A 22595-nucleotide genomic window follows, 5' to 3' on the forward strand; every position below is an offset into this window, starting at 1 on the left:
ATGATGGCTAACACAAGTATTTTAAGGGTGTTATTTCTATCCTGTTCTAGATAATCAGGATTTAACAAAAATAACTTTTTAATAGTCAAAACAGTTGCTAAAATCAAAACATTTATTCCATTTACAGTGGAAGTCATCTTTTGAATAATCTATTAATTCTTAGGGTGAGGAGGAGAAAATCCTTTAAATTTATATATTAAAAAAAAATTTTTTTTAAAAATTTTAAGTAGGCTCCACCCCCAGTGTGGGCCTTGAACTCACAATCCTGAGATCAGGAGTTGCATGCTTGACTGAATGAACTAACCAGGAGCCCCCAGAATACTTTTGTTTTTTTTTTAAATTTTAACTTTTTTTTTTTTTTTTTTTTTTTTTAATTTTTGAGAGACAGAGACAGTGTGTGAGCAGGGGAGGGACAGAGAGAGAGGGAGACACAGAATCCAAAGCAGGCTCCAGGCTCCAGGCTGTCTGCACAGAGCCTGATGCAGGGCTTGAACCCACTAACTGCGAGATCATGACCTGAGCTGAAGTTGGACACCCAACCAACTGAGCCACCCAGGCACCCCAGAATACTTTCTAAAAACCTATGAGGAAAATCATATAGAACCAAACAAAATTTAGCAACATACAAAACCAGTTTGAATCTTACAAATGTACTTTCTGAAATACTTTTTGCAGTGAATTGCTATTATTTGAAACATCATTGACTACAGTATTACATAGTATATTATTCCATGTTTGGTTTAGCATTGGTATAGCACCTCTTACGGAAGAGTTTGTCATTGAAATACAGGAAGGTTTTTGGATGAATGGTAAGAGGCATAGGCCTAACCATAAATAATTATTCTAAACTGCAGATTATAATTTAAAATAATACTGGTTTTTGTTTTGCTGAATATTTGAAATTGTACTCATTTGCTTATATTTTGGGGGCATAACCTGTACATGTATTTGTATTTTCTCTGGGTTTCAAGCCTTGTCATTGGAAAAGGAAATCCTGAGTTTCAGTGCCCCCCCCCAGTTTTCCATCTTTGTACATTTAAAGCTGTAGATTGTGGTTATCTTTAAAAATAGACTATGATATGACAATAAACGTTTTTCTTTCTGTTGAATTACTTTTTTAAAAAAATTAACTTTTCTTAAAAAATAACCCATCACCCTCTTCTCCTCTCCTTAAAAACTTCTAAAAGGGAAGTTTCATCCCTAAATTAGCCTTTTAGTTAGGTTGTGAGGGAACACTTATTGGACAGTTTTTTAGTCAGAATGCAAATTGTTTACATTAGAATGGGGAAAGGTCAATTGATTACTTATTTAACTTTTCCATAAAAATAGGTGAAGAAATCTAGCTCACAATTCCCTTCCTCCTTCCAGTTCACACATAATTAGTCAGTGGTTGCACTTTTGCACTTTTTGTTTTCTCTTTCACTTGATGATAATATAGAGTAAATGGAAAGACTACAAGCCTTGAAGCCAGGCACCATGGTTTCATTCCTGGCTCCACTACTTTTTAGAGAAGTCTGTCCTTAGATAAATTGAACTCTGAGGCTTAGTATTCTCATTGGTAAAATGGAATCAGTGATAACGACCTTGAAGGATTGTTAGTAATTTAAATGCCTAGCACAGTGTTGGCACCCACCAGGAACTCAAATGTTAGTTGCTAGTTTTCTGATTATGATTGTTAATCATATTTTTCTATTTGCATAAAATTATTATTTTTTCTCTGGAGTATTCTTCATGGACTTGAAAGGACTCCTTACCATATATGTGCCAGGTACAGTTCTAAGAGTTTAGCCTGAATTTATGTAACCTTCACACCCTGTTTACAAATGAGGAAATTGAAGCACACAGAGAGGTTAAGTAATTTTCCCAAAGTCACACAGCAATTAAGAGGCATAGGTGGGATTAAAATCCTGCCAGTCTGGTTTGAGAGTCTGTACTACTCTACACTAATCATATATTGCCTCTCTGTGCAGGTAGAGGGGAAGAGGATTTCTAGCTTCTCCTACCTAGATTCTTAGTCTGGCTTTCCTGCAGAACTTTGCCCCTAGGTGAAAGTCTTCTCCAGGAGTGGGTAGTCTCATAAGTTGAATTGATTTTTTTCCTTGCACTTTTGACTTCAGACCTGTAATTTCATGGAAAAGTCTTTCATAGATGAATGGTTTGGGATATGGGTAACGTTTGGTTATATCTGCTGAATACTGTGTATCATACATGGAAGGTATGGTTTTTCTGGACTTAAACTAGCTCTTCTAAGTTTCAGGTGAAGTTAAAATGTTAATCAGATGGTAAACCCATGAGAAGCTATACACAGCTGTTAGAACTATGGGTGATCATTACAGTGTTTTGATTTTTTTTAAAGCATGGTCTTTGGGAGCTAGGTTCATCAAATCCTGAGAGAACTAGAATTGAGTTAGAAAATTAATTCATTTAAAATATAAAGACCTTGGTATTTTTCTTTTTGGAGTTCAGAATGAATTTGAAACTTTAAGGGTGAGAAGTTGAAAATTCAGAATAATAGATATAAATGTGTTTTAATTTTTTGCTTAAAAAATATTGCTTAAAAGCATTTCCATTTTGGGATTGTTAGGACTTAGTTGACTAGGAAATACTTCTACATGTTCATTATTTTTATTCGTGGAAATAATAAGAGGAATTTCTTAACATCGTGATCATTGTTATTTTTATTTGTAGAGCATTTCTGTCTCCATTCTTCTATCGCTATAGACTTTATAGGATCAGTGGTAAGATGTACTTGACTACATGATAACTTGGCTACATCCAGAGTATTGTGTTTATTGTTTTCCAGATAAACTGTTATTTTAAATGTGATTCATAAATTTCTTAAAAAATTTTTTTCATACATTGAGTGAAAAAAATTGCAGACATGTGCTGGATTTAAGTATTAAACAATATGTGTTGATTACCACATTTTTTATTTTGGAAAGATGAGCAAATAAGTGCTTTTTACTGTCCAGATTATAGTAATATTTCTAACTTTGGTAACCACATACAATTGTAATTAACTTTCTGTTACAAAAGACAACACTTCTTTTTTTCTATTCCCCTCCCCTCTCTCCTCCTTGCCTCCATTCTCTCTCTTTTTTTGCTAGAATTAAAAATAATCAGAATATATCCTATATTTCACACATTTTACTTATTTCAATCTTGAATTTCCTTGAAAATTTGACAATATTTAGATAATTTTCATATTTGAGTACTGAAGATTGTATTGTCTCATCTTATTTAATGCTTTATCTAGTGTGTTCCTTTTAAATAAATCTTAAAGTGAATGACATATACTTATGAGTGCTGAATCATTGTAGTTGTCACATGTTTTTGCTCTTAGGAAGATCCCCACTGCATTTGTAGTAGAAATAGAGAAAATCCATCTGTTTTTTTCTTTTTCAGTTTTCTGTCCACCCTCTTATCCCCTATGAAATAATTTTCTTTTTGCTGGCTAAATACCCTTTTTCTCTTCCTTAAGTTGATAGAAATTTAAACCTTTGATGCCATACTCAAAATCAGAAAACTTTGCCTGGTACTCCCATGTAGCCTGGGAAAAAAAGTAGGAGTGTTAGAGGGCTCTAGAGATGTGGGAAGGGGCAGCTGTATATATGTAGTACACTTTAGCTTTACTCTAGGACAGCCTTTGAGATTACGGAATTGAGTGGATCTTCCCTAGTAGAGGGGAAACACATGCTTAAGATTGATTCTAGGCACAGAGAACTGAGAGAAAAATGGTAAGAGTACATTATAAGTACCAAAAGGGAGGGTACTTACCATACTTTGCAGGAATGGAATTGCTTATTGCTTCTTGGCCTATCAGGAACCCATCCAGTCAGTTCTACACCAGGTATCATTCATTAGCCTTTATGGTGTTGAAAGTGGATAGCTGCAGCCCTTTTTCTTAAAATGTATTGATATTGCCCCACATACTAGAAATTTAAACCAGTTAAAATAGTTTAATTTACATGTAGGCATAATTTATTACATATACTTTTTTTTCAAATAAGATATGGAGTTAATTCATTTGTATAATTTTGTTACTAGTTTGTGTGGGTAAAATGATTTTTTATCTTTGTTCCCCCAATTTTCTAATATCTGGCACTGTGGCAGGAAGTCATTATAAACTGAACAGTTCTTTTTGGCTTGCAGAAGTGACTTAAGCTATAGTTCTCCTTGCTCTCTTCAACAAAAATGTTTCAAATTTCAGAGAGCAGAACACTGAATTTAATACTGTATGATGAAACTCCCAAGTAATCCTGATTATTCTTCTGCCTCCAACTTTTAGGAGAATGGGGAAAAGTTAATACAGAGAAGTTAATTCAGGCTTAATTAAAAAGCAATTTCCTGGATGTGGCCTGTGTACTTCCAGGTTAATTTCCCAACACTTTGTACAACATTATACAGTGGTCACTGATGATCGTAGTGACCATCAGATACTTCCCTGTTCTTCAAAGAAGGATTAAAACATATGTCAGTATACTATATCTCTCAAGGGAAAAAAGCATACTCATTTTAAAAATAGTTTTTAATAACAAATCAACATGGTTTCCTCTAAGACTGGTATCTTCCTTGGCATTTGATTTCATTGTGGGTTTGTTGCAATTGAATAATAAATCACCAGGAGATATTTTTCAAAAGCAAAGAATCCTAGACATCTGAGAGATGGGTTGTATAATGTGGTACAAATTATCTGGTCTCCAGAGTTACTACTAAAGTTATACTAAAGTTATTACTTTGTTAGAGTTATTACTAAAGTAACAGGAAGTTAGTGAATTTGTAGTTTCTTTAATGGAGAACAGAGGTTGAAATTTTAATCTGTAATCCTAAACGATAACGTATTTACAGAGAGAGAAGAGTGTGGCTGACAAATCAGACTCCAGGGCATAAACAGTTTTAATACTGCAAGACATGGGGTTGGTTTTCATATTTGATTTTACGTATTCTTATTTTTACTCTGTAATAGGTGGAAATATTTTGCAGGAATGGAATTGCTTATTACTTCTTGGCCTATCAGGAACCTATCCTGGGTTTAGACTTTGGTAGTCTTTTTCTTGAAAATCTCAAAGGGCTTATAAATATGTACAGCATGCAGTGTGGTTTATGGAAAGATTACCAAGACTCAGATTCATGACATCTTTCTGTTCATGTCCCATTTCTACTAATAATAACCTGGGTGATTTTTGAACAAATTCCTTAACTTTCTGGGTCTCTTTTCTCATCTGTACAATCAGGGGATTGAGGTTTGTGATCTATCAGTTTGGGCTAGATCAAAGATTCTGGGGTTCTCAGATGTGTTGCTTCATCTACAGAACAGTTTCTATCTATTAATGTGTGTCCTACTCATGTGCTTTTTTCCCCTTCCAGTAGTAGCTCGGCAGGAACCCAAGTATTTTGCTGAGAGATGGTGTTAAGGACTTGGTAGGGGGGAGAATAATAGTGAGGAGGCTAAAATTGCACAGGAGTAGACCAGATTGGGGTGGGAAGGGAGGGAGAACATAGTTCTTGATACTGGGAGAGTAGTGGGTCTAATTGCCCTGCTTTATTTTGCTTAGGGTTCAGGTCAGATGAGAAATGAATCTGTGTCAACATAAGGCAAGTGAGAAGAGGTTATTACAGTATAGAGGCTATTTGGAGAGTGCCTCTGCTAGGCTCAGGCGGAAGGAAAGAGGCGATTCTTTCAGGGGCAAAAAGGAAGAATTCTATTAAAAATTACCTTCGTTGGAAGGATCCAGGGTGCTTGTTCATATTTCACTGCTTTCTATTTGAATGCAAATATGAGGAAATTCTCTTGATAATTATCTTGGTTCCTGAACACCGCCAGGAGAAATGTAGGGTACTCATATTTCGTTGCTTTTTCACATTGGGTAAAAGAGCAAGAAAACAAGGGGGCGGGGTTGGGAGAATTGTACCCTCTATCCTTTATAATGGGTTTTAGGACTGCAGCTAACACCTGTTAATCTCCTTGTTCCCTGGGGTCAATGACTGTTCTGGCTGGCTAGATAGTGTCACTTTCTTCCCCAACACTCCTTCTGTATCCCTTTAGATAAAGCTTTGTGCTTGGTCAAGATTGTGAGAGTAGCTGTACTTCCCTTCTAGAGCCTTTATATATGTGATCAGGATCCACCTTTAGGAGAAATGTAGGTGGTTGAATTTCCTTTACTTTTTAATTTTTTCTGTAAAATAATACCAAATTTTGTGTTTCACATTAAAAAATTTGTCTTTTTGATTGACAGATCAAAAATAAATCTCAAAATATTTTAATATTTTATGAGGAAAAGTATTACTAAGAATGGTCAGCCATATAGAAATATTTAGTCATCTGTGATTTTACATAGAGTTTCAATTTATTTTCTGGTTTTAATAGAACAAGTTGAAATCATCGCAGAAGGATAAAGTTCGTCAGTTTATGATCTTCACACAATCTAGTGAAAAAACAGCAGTAAGTTGTCTGTCTCAAAATGACTGGAAGTTAGATGTTGCAACAGACAATTTTTTCCAAAATCCTGAACTTTATATACGAGAGAGTGTAAAAGGATCATTGGACAGGAAGAAGTTAGAACAACTATACAATAGATACAAAGGTGAGTGCTTATGACTAAATGTTTTGAACCAGGTTTTCCACAGTTGCATGCTTCTGGTGAGGAATCAGACATACATAGAATGTAAATTGGGTGGATGTGTTCTACAGAGCTCTGTAGATCTTAGAATTACTTCAAGAGATCTGAGAGAAATTAACTTTCTTCTTTTCACTAAAATTTCTTCTTAGCCTCTTTATTTCTTCTTCCCTTATCTTCCCTCTTTTTTCATCCCCCATGATCCAATTTGAAAATAGTGACTGGGGGCCTGGATTTTCCCCCTCATTTTTATAAAACTCAGCTGAACCAATTTTAAGAAAACCTGCATAATAATTTTAACAACCTTTGAAGAATTATATTCACTTTTAAAAAGTTAAACAATATGTAATAGATGAATAAAGAAAAAGTTAATAGTTTCTCCTTCTTTATTTTCCTCAGGGAACTAATATTTAATAGCCTGGTGTAGGTCCTTCCACGTCTTTTATGTTTATACAGAAATATGTACAGTTTCTTTCAAAAATTTTCCAAAAGTGGGATTATGTTTTATCCTTAACTCACCCCCCAGAGTCAAAAGATATGTGTTTTTTATTCCTAGAGATGTTATAAAATCACATACAACCACACACTATATGAGTGCCTCTTTCTCCTTTTATTACATTAAAAATTTTTGCTGTCTGATGAGTAAATATCGATAATTGAATTTTTTCTTTAATTTGGACAACAGATGCGTATATTGTTGAGATTGGGATTGAATTGCAGAGTTTATAGTTTTTCTGATTTTCTCTTAAGAAATGATTGTCAGAGTAAAATGAACTTTGCTCTAAGAAAACAAATTCTGTACATAACAGTGTTAATTTATTGAAACAATTTTTGTTAATGTTTATTTTTGCAAATGAGCAAGCGAGCAGGGGAGGGGCAGAGAGAAAGGGAGACAAAATCCCAAGTAGGCTTCATGCCGTCAACACAGAGCCCGATGCAGGGCTCGAACCCACGAACTGTGAGATCATGATCTGAGCCGAGACCAAGGTCAGAGATGCTTAACCAACTGAGCCACCCAGGTGCCCCGATAAGTGTAAATTTAGAATGCCTACTTAAACAAAATATGGATATGTTCAGAAAAAAATCCTTTTTTCCTGTACAGGAACGTCTGATTTTCTGAATGTGTGTGAGTATGGGACATTCTTTCACATGATTAAATGAATCAGTGAATAAGTGGAACTTTTAAATATCAAATGCCCATCTGTGTGTGTGTGTGTGTGTGTGTGTGTGTGTGTGTGTGTGTGTGTATCCTCCTGTTCATCTTAAGATTGCTAGTTAAGGGACAAACTGGCTTTAAATAATATAGGGGGAAAATATCTGTTAGAATATTATCATTTCATATCTCTGATCTATTGTGATTTTTTTTAATGGAATAAAAAGCATTACTTTTTCTGGTTATAGGCATAACACTAATTTACTATTGCACTGTTATTTTTAAAGATCCTCAAGATGAAAATAAAATTGGAATAGATGGTATACAGCAGTTCTGTGATGACCTGGCACTCGATCCAGCCAGTATTAGTGTGTTGATCATTGCGTGGAAGTTCAGAGCAGCAACACAGTGCGAGTTCTCCAAACAGGAGTTCATGGATGGCATGACAGAGTTAGGGTGAGTATATTATTACCACAGGAAATTAGGTATATTACTATGAGAATTACTATGTAGAACTGAATTGTGTTGTGAATTTTTAAATGTCAGTTTTAAAATTTACCAGCCTACAAACATTGGTATAAATATACTAGTTCCTTCCCATGTTACATAGTTTTCTGGGTTTGTCAAGTTATCTGTGTAGTTCAGCCTATTCCATTTGCATTATACTTTTATCATTTGTTTGTAAGGGGGAGGTTCATTAGCATTAAAATAAATCACTATGCTTTAATATTTAACATTCATAAGTGAAATGAGCAAGCTATAATTCATTTCTCAATGTGAGGTTCTGTGAACTCTGAATTTATAAACAAACTCCTAGAATGTAAAATCTTGGAAGTTATAATCACTTTTTGTTCCACTTATACCTTGACAGCTGATTAGCTAAATGTCTTGGGACCAATACATTAAAAAGTCATGGGTAGAGATTTTACTTACGGTGTCTAGTTGTCTCTATATAATGAGAATATGAAAAAGTATTCAGTCTATGGATGGGTAACAGGCTGCCCTTTCTGTTTTTAGTGGATGATGAGTAATAATGGCTAACATTTGTTGAACATTCATTTTATTTCAGGAACTATGCTAAGTTTAGTATTTCACCTGCCTCCTCACAACAATTTTGTTAGAGAAGTTGTGTTTATAGACCCATTTTAGAGATGAGGAAAGTGAGGTACAGAGAAATTGTAGAATTAGGTAAGGATCTAATTAAAGATTAGAGTCAGGATTTGAACCCAGGCATTCTGATTCTTGAGCCTGAGGGACATTGTAATCAGTCAGGGGTCCAGACAACACAAAAACCATGGCAGTAATTTGAACAGAAAAATTTTTTAAATCATTGTATTGTGTAAAAGGGGTAAAAAAAACTCAAAGGTATAACAGCGGTGGCAGTTGCAAGAAGCTGCTGCCATCCTTGTGGCTGAGGGAAGTGAACTAGGAAGGAACCTAGAAATCCCTGCAAGGCTGAGATTCAGACCTCCAGAGGGGAGGGTGTGGCTGCTGCAGGAACACGGTGCCTGTGACGCTTGCTTTGCCTGCCACTCTGGTAGAGAAGAAACTGGCTAGAGGCCACTTGCTGCGGAGCCCTGTGAGTTGCCACCATTGGTGAACACTGCTGGGAGCTCCGAGCACACTCAAACCCTTGCTCTCTGCAGAAAACAAACTGGGATAGGAAAAGGTCCTTCTTCCATCCATTCATCGCCCTCTATTGGTAGAACCTACCAGTGAGCCAGCTCTAAGAAAAACTGTCTAACGATTAGTAGTCGACTGCAGATAGTCATGAAATAGGGCAAAGAAGGGTAGGTTTAAAGCTGAGGAGCAATAAATTAATAGCTGGCCTAGACACTGTGTTCTACCTCCCAAGCCAGTCCTATCCTGAACTTGTTGGAATTTTCTATGCTAGGACAGGTTTCATTAGAACTCCTTTTCCATTTGAAACTGAATTCACATAAAATGTAATGAACTTCCAAATCAGAATTGTCATCTACAAACTAATGAGCTGGAAGGTGTTCCAAAGAACATAGAAGGGAAATAAAGGCAGAAATGATTAGAAGGAAAATGGGATGATGGGTTGGTGGAATTCATACAGAGTATTTTTGCCCTCAGGCTATTTTATGGAAAGTAAGATGGGTACAGAGACCCTTTCAGTTCCTTGGAAATTGAACGCAAGTGTAGAAAAAGCTTAATACCGATTTGAGATAACCAGTTGGAGATGGAAGGGGGCTCAGCTGATACTTACTATTAGGCTTTGTATAACAACGCATTTTCAAGGGAATGCTTCCTTCCTCACCTAAGCAAGTGGTGAGGACTTGGACTTGTGACTTGTTACCATGTAAAGAGTATCCGCTACAGTTTAATCTAGTGATTGTTACGGTGATTACCGTACATTCTCATTTGTTCACTGCAGCTGACTCCTACAGTTTGGGTGTGTTGATAGTCCAGTGAATTACATAATTGGAAGTAATAGCTCATTTCTTTTAAAAATAGTAATTCTGATATTGAATCACTCCAGACCTTTTCTTCCTCTAGCTGACCCCATTCTTGTTTATGTAATGTAAAAGGATGAAACTTCAACTAACTGATTTTTTAAAAAAGTTCTGTGAAATATAAGCTGTCATAGGAGTAAATTTAGTCCTTAATTTATAGTGAAAAAGCTAATCTTTTATACTCTTAATTTTACAATGTAGATGTGACAGCATAGAAAAACTAAAGGCCCAGATACCCAAGATGGAACAAGAATTGAAAGAACCAGGACGATTTAAGGATTTTTACCAGTTTACCTTTAATTTTGCAAAGAATCCAGGACAAAAAGGATTAGGTAAGAATTTTTAAAAATTATATTGGTGTCTCAAATATATTCAAATACATTGATGGTGTCACTTTTGATTTGTAGTAGAAAGTTTTGTGTTTTGAGCATAAAGTCATTGTGACTTTCCAATTATTGGAAAACAGAAACAATGAACTTCTAGTTAATCAGAAAATACCATGGACATTCAATAATAAGTTACCCTGGATACCATATCTGAACTACTGATTTTTTTTTAAGAACTGCAATATAGAAAATAATTGTTAAAATTCTGACATACATTTGTACATTTATCTACTTATATATATTTTATATATTATCTAGAAGATCTTATAGGATCATAGGATCATGAGTTATCTCAGCGTGGATCTGTAGAAATAGCATTGTAAGATTTCTGAGTCATAGAGTGCCAGAGAAATCTATTCTTTTTGGTTAGGACTTATTTAGAAGCTATAAGAAAGAATAAAAGTGATGATTATCATTTATAATTTTAACCAGAAATCTTATCCATAATCTTCCACTGTTAACAGTTTAGGTCAATCAATTTATGCTGTATGTAATATCCATACACTTGCTTTGGGGATGGCTAGGGGGTATGGAAGTAAAAGCTACAGTGTAATTTACAGTTTACCTAGAAAGATTTAATGATAGGTAAGACACAATAATAAACATGTGTGAGAGTGTGTTAGGTAAAAGGAGAAATGAGTAAAAGGAGGAATGGTTGGGAAGTGCTTCCTGGGCAAGATGGGATGTTAAACTAAAGGATATGGTATTTGGCTAGGCAAGGGAAGATAAAAGGTGTTTGAGAGGATGGTTAAGAATGAATGTCTCAAACTTGAGAAATAAGCTTGGCCTCTTTGTAGAAGAGAGAAAACACTGATGTGATGTCAGTGGGAATGCTTATTTGGAGATTAAGTTGGAGAGATGTAAGGCTCGATAACCAGAGGCTTCTTTTATAAACAGGACAGAAATGTTTAAATTGGAATTTGTGGACAATGAGGATGCACTGAAGATTTTGACGATGGCAGTATCTTCCATTGAATGTGCACTTGCAGTGTGCCTGGCAGTGTGCTAAGTACACACGCTTCTTCATTTCATGTTTAGCGGTTTTAAGAGTTATTCTTTCGGGGCGCCTGGGTGGCGCAGTCGGTTAAGCGTCCGACTTCAGCCAGGTCACGATCTCGCGGTCCGTGAGTTCGAGCCCCGCGTCAGGCTCTGGGCTGATGGCTCGGAGCCTGGAGCCTGTTTCCGATTCTGTGTCTCCCTCTCTCTCTGCCCCTCCCCCGTTCATGCTCTGTCTCTCTCTGTCCCAAAAATAAATAAAAAACGTTGAAAAAAAAAAAATTTAAAAAAAAAAAAAAAAGAGTTATTCTTTCATTCAGTAATTCATCACCTGGCATGTGCCTGCCAGATACATACTCGTGGAGTGCAAGCCATTTTTTTATCCTTATTTTACAGATGAGGAAACAGGCGCAGGAAGGTTAAATTACTTACCCAGGGATGGAAGTGAGTTTGCTTTTGATTTTGAAGATACAGTAGTTGGAGAGGCTAATAGGGGCCTCTTGTACTAATCCTTCTTTATATTTTAAGTTAGAGGGAAAAAGCATTGAGAAAAGGACTATGTGAATAGGGATTATACCGAGGAAGTGGTTGAAAGCTAGTGAAGAAGGGATAAATGTGCAACATTAGTATTGGAGAATTGGCCTGAAGAGTGACTGAACATGATTGAATTGATTGAAGATTTACAAAATATCTGTAAAGCAAAATGACAGATAATGAAGCCTCATTTCCAACTGATTCTTCAGTTTAGGTTGAGTTTTCTTCTTGCAGGAAACTACCTAATTTTGTAGGCAAAATAAGCTGGATGGTTAATATGTAGGGTTAGTTTCTTTATTATCTGTGACCATCAGTTAACTGGGCTGTTTTTTTCTAGTTTCCTCCTTCCTTCCTTCCTTCCCACAAATAAAAACTGATTACAGGTTTTGAATTTACATGTATACACTAAAATAATTATTTTTGTTGTGTTTAGAAAGGTAGCATAATATTTTGATAAGATTAAACAAAATGTTACAAATATAAAATGTTGACTTAAATGGGCTGAATCTATTTCGTTAGTTATGTCCCCAACCCTTATTGGAGCACGAAACTAATGATATTTTGGAGTGAATATATAGTTTTGATACTGAATCTTAGTTTTTATTGTATGTGGTAAAAATAAAGCAAAAAAATTTTTACTAGATATTGGATATATTAACATGATAGTAAATTGGAATTTTGGATTATAGGGAAAATCGCAAAAACTGTACAGAATTAGATTTAAAAATTTATTTTATTACCCAGTAAGTATTGAGCTTAAGAAAATTGTATTAATTGTTTAATGGGTATGGAGTTTCATTCTGCAGAAAAAAGAGTTCCATTAATTGGTTGCACAACGATGTGAATGCACCCAACACTCCTGAACCATACACTTAGAAATGGTTGAGATGGTAAATTTTGTTATGTGTGTTTAATCCCACATTTAGAATTTAAAGAAAAAATAGAATATATAACACAGAGTGAGTCCATGTAAAATATGGACTTCAGTTAATACTTGTATATCCACATTGGCTCATCAGTTGTAAGAAATATACCACACTAAAGCAAGATGTTAAAAATAGTGGAAAACGGGGGGTGTGGAGGTATATGGGAACTGTCTGTACTTTCTGCTCAATTTTTTCTGTAAGCCCAAAACTAAAAAATTCTTAATGTAAAAGAGAAAAAAATGTAATAGACAAATCCTAATTTCTCCCTTTGTTTTGCATTGGTGTTGTGTGTCAGGAAATGTAATGACTTGCTTAGTTGAAGAACTTAATTAAAAAGAAAACAGTTTTCTTGACAGCCTTTCTAAGGGCTCACAGGACTCTTAAATTACAGTACTTGGCAGGGAAGAATTAGAAGATCATAGGAGAGGAGGTGAGGCCCAAAACAAATTGGCAGAGTGACAGTGACAGCACTGTGGTTTATTTATAAATAGCTGTGCTAGTTATAATGAGAGCTGGTGTTTTCCATATTTCCTCATTTTCCTTGACACCTGATTTCCTTTGACACCAGGATAGGGTGCTTCCTCTGTCACCGTCTGCTTCAGTCACCTGCCATTTCTGGTAGTCTTCTGAATCTTAAATTAGAAAATTTATGAAATACCTTTCAAACCTATCCAAGGTTACATCCATAGCTGATGCTCATTTAGTTTCTACTTTGGACACACATTGTTTTAGGAAGTGGTCCATTCTTGTCACAGAATACTCCTACTTCTTACCACACAGTTCTTCCTTATGAAGTGAACATCTTTCTTCCACTGCGCTTATTTGTCCTCCCCTGCAGTACGAGGAAGTCTGACCATCGAAAGATTGCTGTCACTTACCCCTTCTTTTTCTTCCGGGTCAACATTCCAATTACTTTAACTGTTCTTCATTTGAGAAGAGCTTTGTTATTCTTGTTACTATCCCCTCTCAGGCACATTTCCAACTTGTCAGTTTCTCTCAAAATAGACTCTTACTTAAAGCTGAACGTAATACTCTTGAAGGAGGTTGTTTGTAATAGAGAGCACCAGGACTCTGTTCTTTTTTGTGAGACTGTCCATTCTGTTTAGTCATAAATTACATTTGTTCTTTAGCAACCATGTCATGTTTAGGACAATCCTGAACTTTTATTAGACTAAAGTTCATAGGTTATTTTCTTGTGAACTGTGGTTCAGCTAGAATCTTATGCCTGTGCAGTTGATTTAAAACATTTTAAGATTATTTGCTAGACATTTACTTTATTATTTAGAAATAATTTTATAGAGTGTTTTTAAAGCACATTTTCATCTATATAATCCCATTTAGTTCTTGTAAAAGCCGTTTGAGCTAACTGAAAACCTATTATCCTTTTCATTGTAAAGATGGAGAAATTCATGGTCAGAGAGGCTGACTTATTAAGTTAAGGTCACTTTAGAGTTGGTAGAACTGGGACTCGGTCTCTGATCTTCTGACTCCATATTCTATATTCTTTTATATTATGTTGTGCTACCTGAAGATATTTCTAAGTAAACAAAGACATTGTGAATAGGATTGTTAATCACCATTCCATCCTCTCATGAGTTGGCAACATTTTGTTTCCTTTACAGACAATGTTTGGATCCAGTCTCAGTTCATTTCCATGTTCATTCAGACTCAGCTCATCACCTTTTATGAAATTCCACGTTGCCCTTGTGGATTTTGCTTGACATTGGGATTACCTCTGTTTGCAATTTTAATTTTACTTTAAAGGGCTTAAGAATTCATTCTGCAATATCTCAGTTTTAGGCAATGCTGTTATTTGCTTGTCTCTTTTTCTCTGTCTTTTCCTTCTAACTATTGTTGTTGCTTATTACCTAATTGCTCACTTTGCTCTTTTCATATACTGCTTCAGAATCTATAAGACTACTTTTAAAAATTATTAAAAATAAATAATAGTGATAGTAAGGACTCATATATTTATTTCCCAGGCACTGTTCTCATTTAATTAACTCGTATTAACTCGTGTAATCCTTACAGCAGCCCTGTGAGAGTAGGTACTATTACCTTTATTTAAAAACAATTTTTTTAATGTTTGTTTTCGAGAGAGTGAGAAAGTGAGAGAGCAGGGGAGGGGCAGAGAGACAGAGAGACAGAATCTGAAGCAGATTCCAGGCTCCAAGCTGTGAGCACAGAGCCTGACATGGGGCTCAAACTCACAAACTGTGAGATCATGATCTGAGCCGAAATCAAACGCTTAACCAACTGAGGCTCCCGCGCGCCCCCTATTACCCTTTTTTTAAAAGAAAAATTTCTTTTTTTGACGTTTATTTATTATTGAAAGAGTCAGAGTGTGAGCAGGGGCGGGCAGAGGGAGAGGGAGACACAGAATCCAAAGCAGGCTCCAGGCTCTGAGCTGTCAACACAGAGCCCGACGCGGGGCTCGAACTCAAACTGCGAGATCGTGACTTGAGCTGAAGTCGGACGCTTAACTGACTGAGCCACCCAGGTGCCCCTACCCTTTATTTTAAACTGAATTGTATAGAGGTGAACTCAGTTACCCAAGTTGCCTTAGCTAGTGGTAGAGTTGGGATTTAAGAGGCTCAACTGTAAACTCCTATTTTAAACCACTTCTCTTTAGTTAGGCTGTTCTCTTTGTCACTCAGACAATTCTATCTAAAGGGCAGTTTTTCCTATACTTGTGGCAACTGACATTTTATCCCTATACAATCTTTTTCTTTTTTTTCTTTTCTTTTTTTTGAGAGAGAGCAAGTGGGGGAGGGGCAGAGAGAGAATCCTAAACTGGCTCCGCACTGTCAGCTCAGAGCCTGATGTGGGACTTGAACTCACGAACTGTGAGATAACCACCTGAGCTGAAATCGAGAGTTGGATGCCTAACTGAGCCACCCAGGTGCCCCAAACTTACTAAATCTTTTCAGGTATTCCCTTTTCATTGGAAAATATTTTTATCGACTCGTTAGTCTGTGAGCATGAAGTCAGGGAGCATTTTAAGTCTGTCTGGGTGAGTTTGTAAAAAGTCTTCACAAAAATGATTAATTTTTGAGTCTTGAAGAATGAGTGTATGTTTCCAAGGCCAAAAGAAAAAGAAGCCACGTCTGTTGTGGAGCGATGGGCAAGTTCAGTTGTTCAGAGGTGAGCGACATAGCACCTTTGAGGAACTGCAAGTAAATTCATTTAACTGGAAGTTGTAGATTTTATCTAAAGGCAATAGAAAAATAATCGCAGAGTTTAAAAAAAATTTAATAGACTTTATTTTTTTAGCTGCTTTAGGTTTACAGCAAAATTCAGTAGAAGGTACAGAGATTTTTCTATATACCCTCTGCCCCCACACATTATATAGCTTCTCCCATTATCAACATCCCTCACCAAAGTGGTACATTTGTTACAGTGGTACCTATTTTGACACACCATTATCACCCAAAGTTCAAGTTTACATCAGGGTTCACCCTTGATGTTCTACATTCTGTGGGTTTGGACAAACATAGGATGACCTGTATCCATGATTATAGCATCATGCAGAGAAGTTTCACTGCCCAAAAAGTCCTCTGCTTTGCCTGTTCATCCTTTCCTCCCTCCTAACCCCTGGCAACCACTGATCTTTTTAGTGTCTCCATAGTTTCCCTTTTCCGGTATGTCCTACGGTTGGAATCATGTAGTGTATAGCCTTTTCAGACTAGCTTCTTTCACTTAGTGATATTAATATGCATTTGTTTTCCTCCATGTCTTTTCATGGCTTCATGGCTATTTTGTTTTAGCATTGAATAATATTCCTTTGCCTGGGTGCACCAGAGTTTATATAATAACCTGTCTGTCTACTCAAGGACATCTTGATTGCTTCAAGTTTTGGCAATTACAAATAAAGCTGCTGTAAACTTCCATGTGCAGGTTTTTGTGTGGACATAAGTTTTGAGTTCATTTGGGTAAATACCAAGGAGTGGCTATTGCTGAGTCATATGGTAAGAGTATGTTTAGTTTTGTAAGAAACTGCCAAACTGTCTTCCAAAATAGCTGTGCTATTTTGCATTCCCACCAGCAATGAATGAGAGTTCCTGTTGCTTCACATCCTCGCGAGCACTTGGTGCTGTCAGTGTTTTGGATTTTGGCCATTTCAGAAGGTGTGTAGTGGTATCTCATTGTTTTAAACATTGAAGAATTTTAACATGGAAGTTACACCACAAATTTGTATGTCTAAAAGGTGCATATGAAAACACTGTGGTTCTTTAAAAGGAGTGGAGGCAGAACAAGAGGAGAAGTGATTGGTTATGAAGCTGTGCGGTGATTTAGCTAGACACGAAGAGGACCCTCACGCTGGCCCTGCCAGTAGGGATGGGGAAGAGAGAGAGATTTAAAAGGTACTTAGAAGCCAAAATGAAAGAACTCTGACTGGAAGTGTGTGATGAGGAAGAAAGGAGTTTATCAATTCTGAACACCTTTAGGGGACATTTGGAAATGTGTAGGGGTGTTTTTTGGTTGTCATAATGACTGAGGTTTCTTCTGGCATTAGATGGGTGCTAAATGTTCTTCAGTGCATAGGGCAGTTATTTACAATGCGAAATTGTGTTTCATTGAGAAACCCTGTAGGGTGATGACATTGAGAGAAGAAATAAGCAGGTCTGTAGAGGAAGATAATGAGTTCAGTTTGAGCTCTGTTGAATTTGAGCTGTTTATGAATACCCAGTTGAAGTTGTCCATAGGCAATTAGATATATGGATCTAAAATACAGAGATACAAGTTTCAAGATTTAGGAGTTGTTAAAGATAATTGAGTGTCTAATGTGAAAAAAGGCAAGGGTTTGAAAAATCTACAGGGATTATAAGTAGTTCTTGCTGACACACCGTATCACAGAACACCAACATCAAGTGGATGAATGGAAGAAGGGGACCCAGTAAAAGAGGATGAGAAAGACAGGACAGAGGGAAATAATAGAGTGCTATCATTAAAGCTGAAAGAAGTGACCTTTCCATCTAGGAGGCATATTCAATTTTGTCTAATATGGCAGACAGCCAAATCAAGGAATAAAAGTGTTTATTTGGTAGAGATTACTTTCAATCTAGTTTATGGAATTAAAAAGTATGTGGGAGGTTAGGAAATGGGCAGTGAATGTAGATTACAAAAAGTTAACCTAAACCTTCATACATGATACACATACACTTCTACCCTTGTCAGATTCTTTCCTTAGTGTATCACCTGACAAATGGGCATTTATAGGGTGTCTCATGGTTTGTAGTTACTTGATTATGTCTGTTGTTTCTTATCCTTATTTTGTGAAAATTTGTTGAAAAGGAAAAAAATGCTAGTACTAGTAATAAGCTTAGTTCTCATAAGTTTAGTGCATTTGAAGTGAAGAAGGAAAGCATTAAGCATGCTAATAGCCATTTTACTGCACCTGAAGCAGACAATTACATGTTTAGTTGGTAGAGAAAAGAACAAAATTAAAGACCCTGGAAAGAATATTGTCTATAGAGCTTTGAAGTCTGCAGAGATTAAAAAGGCATTATGGTTAGGAATTGGTGGCATGTTTCTAGTTTTCTTAAAACCTGGGGATCTGAATTTGACTTTTAGACATGCATTCAGAAGCACATTATGTATATATAAGAGTAGAAGACTCTGTGTACTGTTTCAAGATTTTCTGTGAAGGGAGGGAGAAAAAGGGTAGCTAGTTAAGGGGATGAGACCCCAAGAAAGTTCTTTTTAAAGGGAGGAGCTACAACCTGAGCGTTTCTTTGTGAAGCAGGAAAAGGCAGAAGACAAAGCAAAGTTGAAGATGTAGGGAGAGAGTAAAACTAATCAGTAGACAGGATTACTTGAAGAGGCAGGATGTATTGAGAACATTGGTGTTAGGGGCTTATCCTTGGATAGGAGAAAAAAGTGCCACCTTTTCCACTGAGTTTGAAGGAAGACATAATGATGGATTCGAAGGTAAGTAGTACATTTTCACATGGAACTGTAGGAAGTTCATTCTTTCAGCGGTTTCTGAATGCCTACTGTGTGTTTCAGTCTACTAGTTTGGGGATATTTTGTCCCTATCCTTGAAGAAGTGAAGGTCCAGTGAAGAAGGGGAATTTTTTGCTTTATGGTCTTTATATTGTTTTTTGAGGTAAAATGTGAACCTCTTTGGAGTCTTTACTAGTCTCATGGTTCTTCGATTATCAGGAGTGTTTTAGAGATCATTATCTAAAAGGACTTTTACTTGGGATATGATTTTTTCTGACCCAGAGATGTAAATTTACTCATAAAAAGCTTGATACTTTATCTTAATTGGTGTAATTCCTTGAAAGTGATCATAGGTCTTTCTGTCATGACAGGTATGGTACTTTCATGTGGCAGTATGGTTTCACTCTGTTCCACATGCAGTTAAATAGCCATTTATATCATCTTCATCAAACTTTTAAAAAAGCAAATCTTAGTTGATTAATTTTTAAATCAATATTCTTAATGGTCTCTGAAGTCCAGGATCAATCATTGTAGATAGCAGTCCTTTGCATTACAGCCTGAAGGTGTACATCAGTGGTTCTCAACTGGGAGCAGTTTTGCACCCCAGGGTAGCTTTGGCAGTGTCTGGAGACAGTTTTGGTTGTCACCACTGGGAGTAGGGTGGAGCTTTGGGTAGAGGCCAGGGATGCTGCTAATGTCATATAGGACAGTCCCCCACATCAAAAAATTATTTGGTCCCAAATGTCAAAAATGCTGAGGTTGAGAAACATTGATGTACGTTAACATTTTAATACTTAACAGTCTAGTTAAGTATGCTTCTCTACATTATCTAATTTAAACTTCAGAAGCCCCCCCCCCCCCCCCCCCATGAGGTAAGTGGCATTCTTTTTGCCCTGAAGGGTTGTTCATTGGTGAGGGAGACAGGATACAAACCTTAATCTTACCTCTGTATGAAAATTTGAAAACCTAAGTATTTAGGAAAAAAGCTATTTATTCATTCATTCATTCATTTTATTTATTTATTTATTATTTATTTATTTATTTGGCTATCTTTGGTCTTACCTGTTTTTTTTTTGCAGGGATAAATATTCATGGAATTAGAAATACATAATTTATTTTTAATATTACAGATCTAGAAATGGCCATTGCCTACTGGAATTTAGTGCTTAATGGAAGATTTAAATTCTTAGACTTATGGAATAAATTTTTGTTGGTAAGTTCATGTTTTCTGCAGCTCATCTTTTCTCTGCATTTTTACTCTGAAGATAATTAATATTATTTATTTGTTTTTAATATTTATTTTTGAGAGACAGAGTATGAGCGGGGGTGGGGCAGAGAGAGGGAGACACAGAATCCGAAGTAGGTTCCAATTTAGCATTGTTTAGACTGATGTTTTGAAACTTTTTGGTGATTTGGATGTTATTTGCTTATTTTTTTAAAAAATAGGAACATCATAAACGATCAATACCAAAAGATACTTGGAATCTTCTTTTAGACTTCAGTACAATGATTGCAGATGACATGTCTAATTATGATGAAGAAGGTAATGAAAGTTTTTCCTTAATTTTTTTTTTTATTTCTTTTATCACACACTCTTGACCTTCTTGTCTACATCTGTTTTTCTTAGAGTTGGGATTTCTGTCTTCTGATTTTTTGTGCTCTTATGAACATATAAAATGTCTTTGTCTTCTTTACCAATCTCTGTTCTATTTCTTTAAATACCAACTCAGTACTCCTGTCTTCCAGAAAGGCGGAGTAGTTTTCATGCATGTTTTAGATTTTCAGTTTACTCATTACTCTTCTTACTGTCCTTTCTATTTTTGTGTTTTTTATTATCTGTCTTGTCTTTGAATTTGTAAACTCAAGTTTAGTGACTTTGTCTAATTTGCAATGCACTTCAGCTGTCTACCATAGTACTATTGACATTCAGTAAATGTGATATTTGAATCCTACCAATTGAATGCTTTTCTGATATTTTGTCTTGTGTATAAAAGATGGTGTTACCATCTACTACAAGTGATGTGCTTTTGTCTTTTGAGAGGTGGCAGTGATCTGATTTCTTCACATATACTTATGTAGCCTCCTTTGAGAATTAGCAGGATGTGTTTTTGAGACTGTTGAATAGAGGTAGTCTTTGAGAAATCTCCAATGACCTTGGCCTCCTTAAAAGTGTCCTGGAACTATGTAATCTAACCAGAGATAATATTATTTTTTCTCTTTGTTTTCATTATGATGTCTAGTCTTTACTAATAAGTGAGAAATGTCTAATCTGATGATAATTGTGCTTTCTGTTAGGCCTTACACAAAACTGGAGAACTTTCTGATTTGGAGGTTGGCATGTGGATGTGTAGAGGCATGCATATCTGCAATTTAAAATCTCTTAGCAATTTGTTGTCCTGAAATAGGATAGAGTTTGAGACTTGCTGTTTATTTCCCTTGTAAGTTTGCCACAAAATGCCTGGAAACTTTTTTCTTCCTACCTAACTATGCTCTCAGTGCTGGCAGCATGCCATTATAGCATGGCCATTTCTTAGGCTGCCAGTTTGGGGGCCTTCAGAAAACCATATTATTCATTGATTACTAGGAGAGTTATCATTTATTATTCAGGGGCTAATCAAGCATTGGAATAATAGAGCAGAGAGAATACAAGAACTATGTTAGGTAGGAACTCTAAAAAGCTAGAATTTTGGGAGTGTTCTCAGTGGGAATATTTGTCATTTTTAATGACACGCTTTAACTGTTATAGGGAAGGCATTTTAAAAGTAAAGGATTCTCTTAAAATGTTAGCCCTATTTCTGCTTTTCTTTCTTTCCCTTTCCCATACTTTTTTTTCTTTTTCCAGGAGCATGGCCTGTTCTTATTGATGACTTTGTGGAATTTGCACGCCCTCAAATTGCTGGGACAAAAAGTACAACAGTGTAGCACTAAAGGAACCTTCTAGAATGTACATAGTCTGTACAATAAATACAACGGAAAATTGCACAGTCAATTTCTGCTGGCTGGACTGAACTGAAGATCAATCCTCACAATTCAGACTGAGGGTTGTGTCAAAACTTTAAGGATACATCTTGGACCATATCGTATTTCATTCTTCTAATGGTGGTTTGGGCTTGTCTTCTAGTCTGGGCCGCTCTAAACATTTATAATTCCAACATTGTGGATTTCATCTTATATCTGTGGACCATCCTAGTTTATTCTCCCATAAGTCTTAGGAGCTTTATGGTGATTATTTTGAGGTTTCCATTCTTGCATAAAGCACAATGCTGTCTTCATCAGAAAACAGTTTGGCATAAGAATTAAACATATGAACATCACAAACAATTTATAAAAACTTCTTAAATATATGCTTTGGGCTAGTTGCAAAGACTATGCTGATAGCACTTCCAATGAGAGTGATATATTTAAGTGTACCGGATCTGGAATGGTGTTTTGGTTTGGGGGGATTTTTTTTTTCCCGGGCAAATCACATGTATTGTTGATGTGAGTAGAGTAACTGATGTCAAAATAACCAATGTGAAAAATTTTTAGGATAACTTGGTGTGCCTACCTGAAAAATTTAT

The 22595-nt window shown here is 36.0% G+C and overlaps 1 protein-coding gene across 3 annotated transcripts in view; it reads left to right on the forward strand.

The window, feature by feature from the left end:
* DCUN1D1 (defective in cullin neddylation 1 domain containing 1) overlaps positions 1-22206 on the forward strand; it is a 32099-nt gene extending 9893 nt beyond the window's left edge. For all 3 annotated transcript variants that reach the window (XM_060639314.2, XM_060639317.2, XM_060639315.2), the window contains exons 2-7: positions 6368-6584; positions 8058-8226; positions 10449-10579; positions 20166-20248; positions 20482-20578; positions 21878-22206. In XM_060639314.2, coding sequence (XP_060495297.1) covers positions 6368-6584; positions 8058-8226; positions 10449-10579; positions 20166-20248; positions 20482-20578; positions 21878-21957 — 777 coding nt within the window. In that variant the 3' untranslated portion in view covers positions 21958-22206. The remainder of the gene's footprint in view (positions 1-6367; positions 6585-8057; positions 8227-10448; positions 10580-20165; positions 20249-20481; positions 20579-21877) is intronic.
* Positions 22207-22595: the final 389 nt, after the last annotated feature.

This window comes from Panthera onca, chromosome C2 (genome assembly GCF_046562875.1).
Source record: "Panthera onca isolate mPanOnc1 chromosome C2, mPanOnc1 haplotype 2, whole genome shotgun sequence".
NCBI lineage: Eukaryota > Metazoa > Chordata > Mammalia > Carnivora > Felidae > Panthera > Panthera onca.